Source organism: Protobothrops mucrosquamatus, unplaced genomic scaffold (genome assembly GCF_001527695.2).
Source record: "Protobothrops mucrosquamatus isolate PMUCROS unplaced genomic scaffold, P.Mucros_1.0 scaffold56, whole genome shotgun sequence".
Lineage (NCBI taxonomy): Eukaryota > Metazoa > Chordata > Lepidosauria > Squamata > Viperidae > Protobothrops > Protobothrops mucrosquamatus.
The window spans coordinates 663601-667324 of NW_015386436.1; the positions used below are offsets into that span (position 1 = coordinate 663601).

General features: G+C 47.6%; 1 protein-coding gene across 1 annotated transcript in view; it reads right to left on the reverse strand.

Annotated features, from left to right (window-relative positions):
• The window catches only part of ITGA11 (integrin subunit alpha 11), a 53837-nt gene extending 50684 nt beyond the window's left edge, over window positions 1-3153 (reverse strand). The window contains exon 1 of the mRNA XM_015811924.1: window positions 3102-3153. Within this exon, the coding sequence (XP_015667410.1) occupies window positions 3102-3153 (52 nt within the window). The remainder of the gene's footprint in view (window positions 1-3101) is intronic.
• Between the last annotated feature and the right edge of the window lie 571 nt (window positions 3154-3724).

The window sequence follows — 3724 nt, forward strand, 5'->3', positions numbered from 1 at the left end:
ACAGCCCCTTCCCGCCAAATCTGGGAGAAGGCTAGACGAACCTAGTTCCCTTAGCCCAGAGGCCGGCAACCTGCGGCTCCGGAGCGGCATGTGGCTCTTTGAGCTTCCCCTGCGGCTCCCGGCCTCCTCCGCCATTTGCAGAGAGAGACAGAGAGACAGAGAGAGGGCGGAGCTCCTGCCTTGGCTGCCTCTCTGCAGGAAGCAGGAAGCAGGAAGTAGGAAGGGCAGGAGAGAGCTCGCTAGCCCAGCTACGCTGACTCAGGAATTCTGGGAGTTGAAGTCCATGAGTCATAAAAGAGCCCAGGTTGCCTACCCCTGTGCTAGCCCAATAAGAATGTGCGTCAGCTTGTTGGAGAACAGCTTGAAGCCAGCTTGCCAGGTGAGCAGAAGATCGGAGAGAGAGAGAGAGAAAGAGAGAGGGAGGGAGAGAGAGACAGAGAGAGAAACCTTTTGACATCTAAAATGAAGATAACACTGCATATATCCTTTTTTACCTTTATCTTCATTTGTTATATCAGTGTTTTCCAAAGCGCCTGGAGGCAGGACAAGAAGCAACGGGTGGAAACTAACCAAGGAGAGAAGCAATCTAGAACTAAGGAGAAACTTCCTGACAGTTGGAACAATTAACCAGTGGAACAACCTGCCTCCAGAAGTGGTGAATGCTCCAACACTGGAAGTTTTTAAGGAGAGACTGGACAGCCATTTGTTTGAAATGGTGTAAGGTTTCCTGCCTGAGCAGGGGGTTGGACTCGATGACCTCCAAGGTCCCTTCCAACTTTACTATTATTATTATTAAGTGTTATCTTCATTTTAGATATCAAAAGGGTTTTGGGGCTCCCAGTGTTTTGTTTTCGGTGGGAAACGGGTCCAAGTGGCTCTTTGAGTGTCTTGGGTTGCCTACCCAGCATTCATCATATGGTTTACACATAAGGACTCCTGCCTTGGGCAGGGGGTTGAACTAGAACTAGGTCTCTTCCTGTCCTATGATTCTACGATCTAGGACAGGTGGGTAGAGGGGGTGAGCCCTGGATACCTTTTCTACATTTTATGAGTACCTCCCAAGTCCTAGACCAGAATTTCTTAAATGATAATGTCTAGAGCTTATTGAAGTGGTTCACTTCATGATCAAAAGAAACATAAAATCAGATACTTTTTCTTTGTGTGTTTTATTTTGGCCATAAATTGGATTGTGAGGAGATTCTTCAATTTACATCTCTTCATTCCTCATTGAAAGAACCCTTTAGATGTGTTCTTCATTCCTTCCATACCTCTTCAGACTCCGCCTGCAGCTCTTCTCACCTACTACTGGAGGGAACCATAAAGATCACCAAGACCTCCCCATGCCCCGCAAGCAGTGCCAAGGGAGGCAGCATCCACAGTTTCAGTCACTGTGATGCATGAGAAATAAGTCCTTTCGCTGTGGGTCTCTTCCTCCCCCAAACGCACAAACAGGCCTAATTCCCGGAAGACAGGAAAGCAGAAGTGCATTGGGAAGTCTGAAATATAAGATGTATTATTGGGGCTGGAAAGCAAGGAGCCAACAGTTTACACGGGTTAGTTCTGCAGATTTAAGTTTCTAACTCACTGGTTTCAGATGGGGGGGGGTATACAAACTGAATAAAACAAAGAAGTTGGATTTAGGTTTGTAAGGCAGCGTTTCTCAACCTTAGCAGATGTGAGGACTGCAACATGGCTGGCTGGGGAATTCTGGGGGTTGAAGTCCACCCATCTTCAAGCGGCCATCGTTGAGAAACCCTGCTCTAAGGAATGAAAGGCTCTGAGAAGCCGTTCGTAAATAACTTGTAGGAGAAAAAAATTACTAGGTAGGGAACGTTACGGTAGATTGCCCAATTTTCCTCACCTCGGAACATCTATATGAATGAGGACATTACCGATTCTTATAAACCTCCTAGCCCCATTCACACCTCCTAGCCCCTTGAGCGATCCTGGCTAGCCCTTGGTGAGTCTGCCTTCACAGTCAGCTCTATCTGGGGCTTCCAGAGGTGCTACAAAGTGAATATAATAATAAATGGGGAGCAAAATAAAAGTAGACTTACTCCCTGTTAATCGATCCCTTGAAATGATGCATCTCTAGATACTAAGCATGAAGCATACGCTTAAAAGGTAAATACAACTCGGTCTAGTTCTTACTGTGCAGTGACAGTGCAGCGCCTTTAAACACTCAATCTGCGGAATTGCTACACAAGGAGAAAAAAGGCCAACCCTGAAATCAGCTTGGTGGCAAGCAAAACACAATCATTTGTCCACGTGGAAGCGCCTTCCCTCTATAAGTCACAATTTGCTATGCTCCAGCCTTCAAGTTCTCCTCAGCCTGGAAAAAAATGAGGGGTCGTTTCAAATCATTCACACAAATACAAACAGCAGACTTTCTCCAAAAACCTCCACGTGTGCAGAAGACAATTTTCCATTCCTTTTGTTCTAAAGTCTCAGAAGGCAGCGTTTTTGCTCCTTGAGTTGAAACTGAGCAGAAAAAGATGTTAAATATAACTGAAGCAAGAGAAAGAAAGAAAGAAAGAAAGAAAGAGAAAGAAAGAAAGAAAGAAAGTCTTTTCAGACAGCACCCCGCCTGCCCCAGCCCTGGCTATACAATGGTGTTTAAATTTTCAGGAACACGGCCAATAATAAGTTGAAATTTCACCCTCTCCCTCCTCCTCTGTAACTTAATACGCTGCCTTCAGCTGTGCATTGAACCCATATGTGGCGGCCAGGCTGCCTCTTAAAAAAAAAACCAACCATGAGAGCCCGAGAAGGTGGCTCCGGCAAATTTTATTAACCAAACCTCTAAAAGCCTCCGGTGAGGACCCAGGCTCTGAATGAGCAGAAGCGTTTTAAAAGCTCCATTCAGAACACCTTCCTTTCCCTCCTTCTGCCAAAGCAACAAACTGAACTATCGAAAATGGGGTCCAGCTGCCAAATGCCAAAGTTGCAATCCGAGAGAGAGAGAGAGAGAGAGACTTTTGCAAAAAAAGGAGCATCCTCATTCAAGCATCTGTCATGGAATAAATAACAGAGCAAGGAGCCCACCAGCGAAGTCCTCTTGGCGAGATTGACAGGAGGCTGCAGAGATTAGGCAGGCTTACCTGTCAGGAGGCTAACAGCCCAGGCCACCAGCACCCCTCGGCAGGCCTCCATGGGGCACCCAGAGACGTCCAGGGCTGTCTGGTCAGACCATGCACGGAAGGTTCGCACAGAAAGCAAACCAGAGGTCGAACTCGGTGAAAAGCAGCCTGCTTATCCCACAAGTCTCTCCCCACTCCTGACAGAAGCAGCTCTTGGAAGGAAGTGGGAGGGGCGGGGCTGTAGGAGCTGCAGGAGCAGAGAAGCCGAGTGGGGATGGGGTGGCCAGGGGGGCAGAGGCTTAGCGCCCGGGGCTGTGCCAGCAGCAGGGATTCCCCAGCCTTGGCTGCAGAAGTGGCAGGAGCCTTCTTCGTAGAAAGCCCTCCAGCGAGGACTCCTCCGCAGTGGCAAAGCAGACTTTTCCTGGCAATTTTGAGGTGCTCTTGCCAAGAAGGAGACCATGAAAACATCGAGCATCATATTATGTGGCTGGGGGGGAGGTGGCGGGGGAGGAGGGAGCATTTACTCCGAAAAAACTGGAAACGAACCTGCCAAATTTGCACTGCTTTTTTCAAACAAGTCAGTATTTGATCACTTGAAAATGGTCAGATTGAAGATTTCAAAATGAATTTTTAGATTAGGAAAG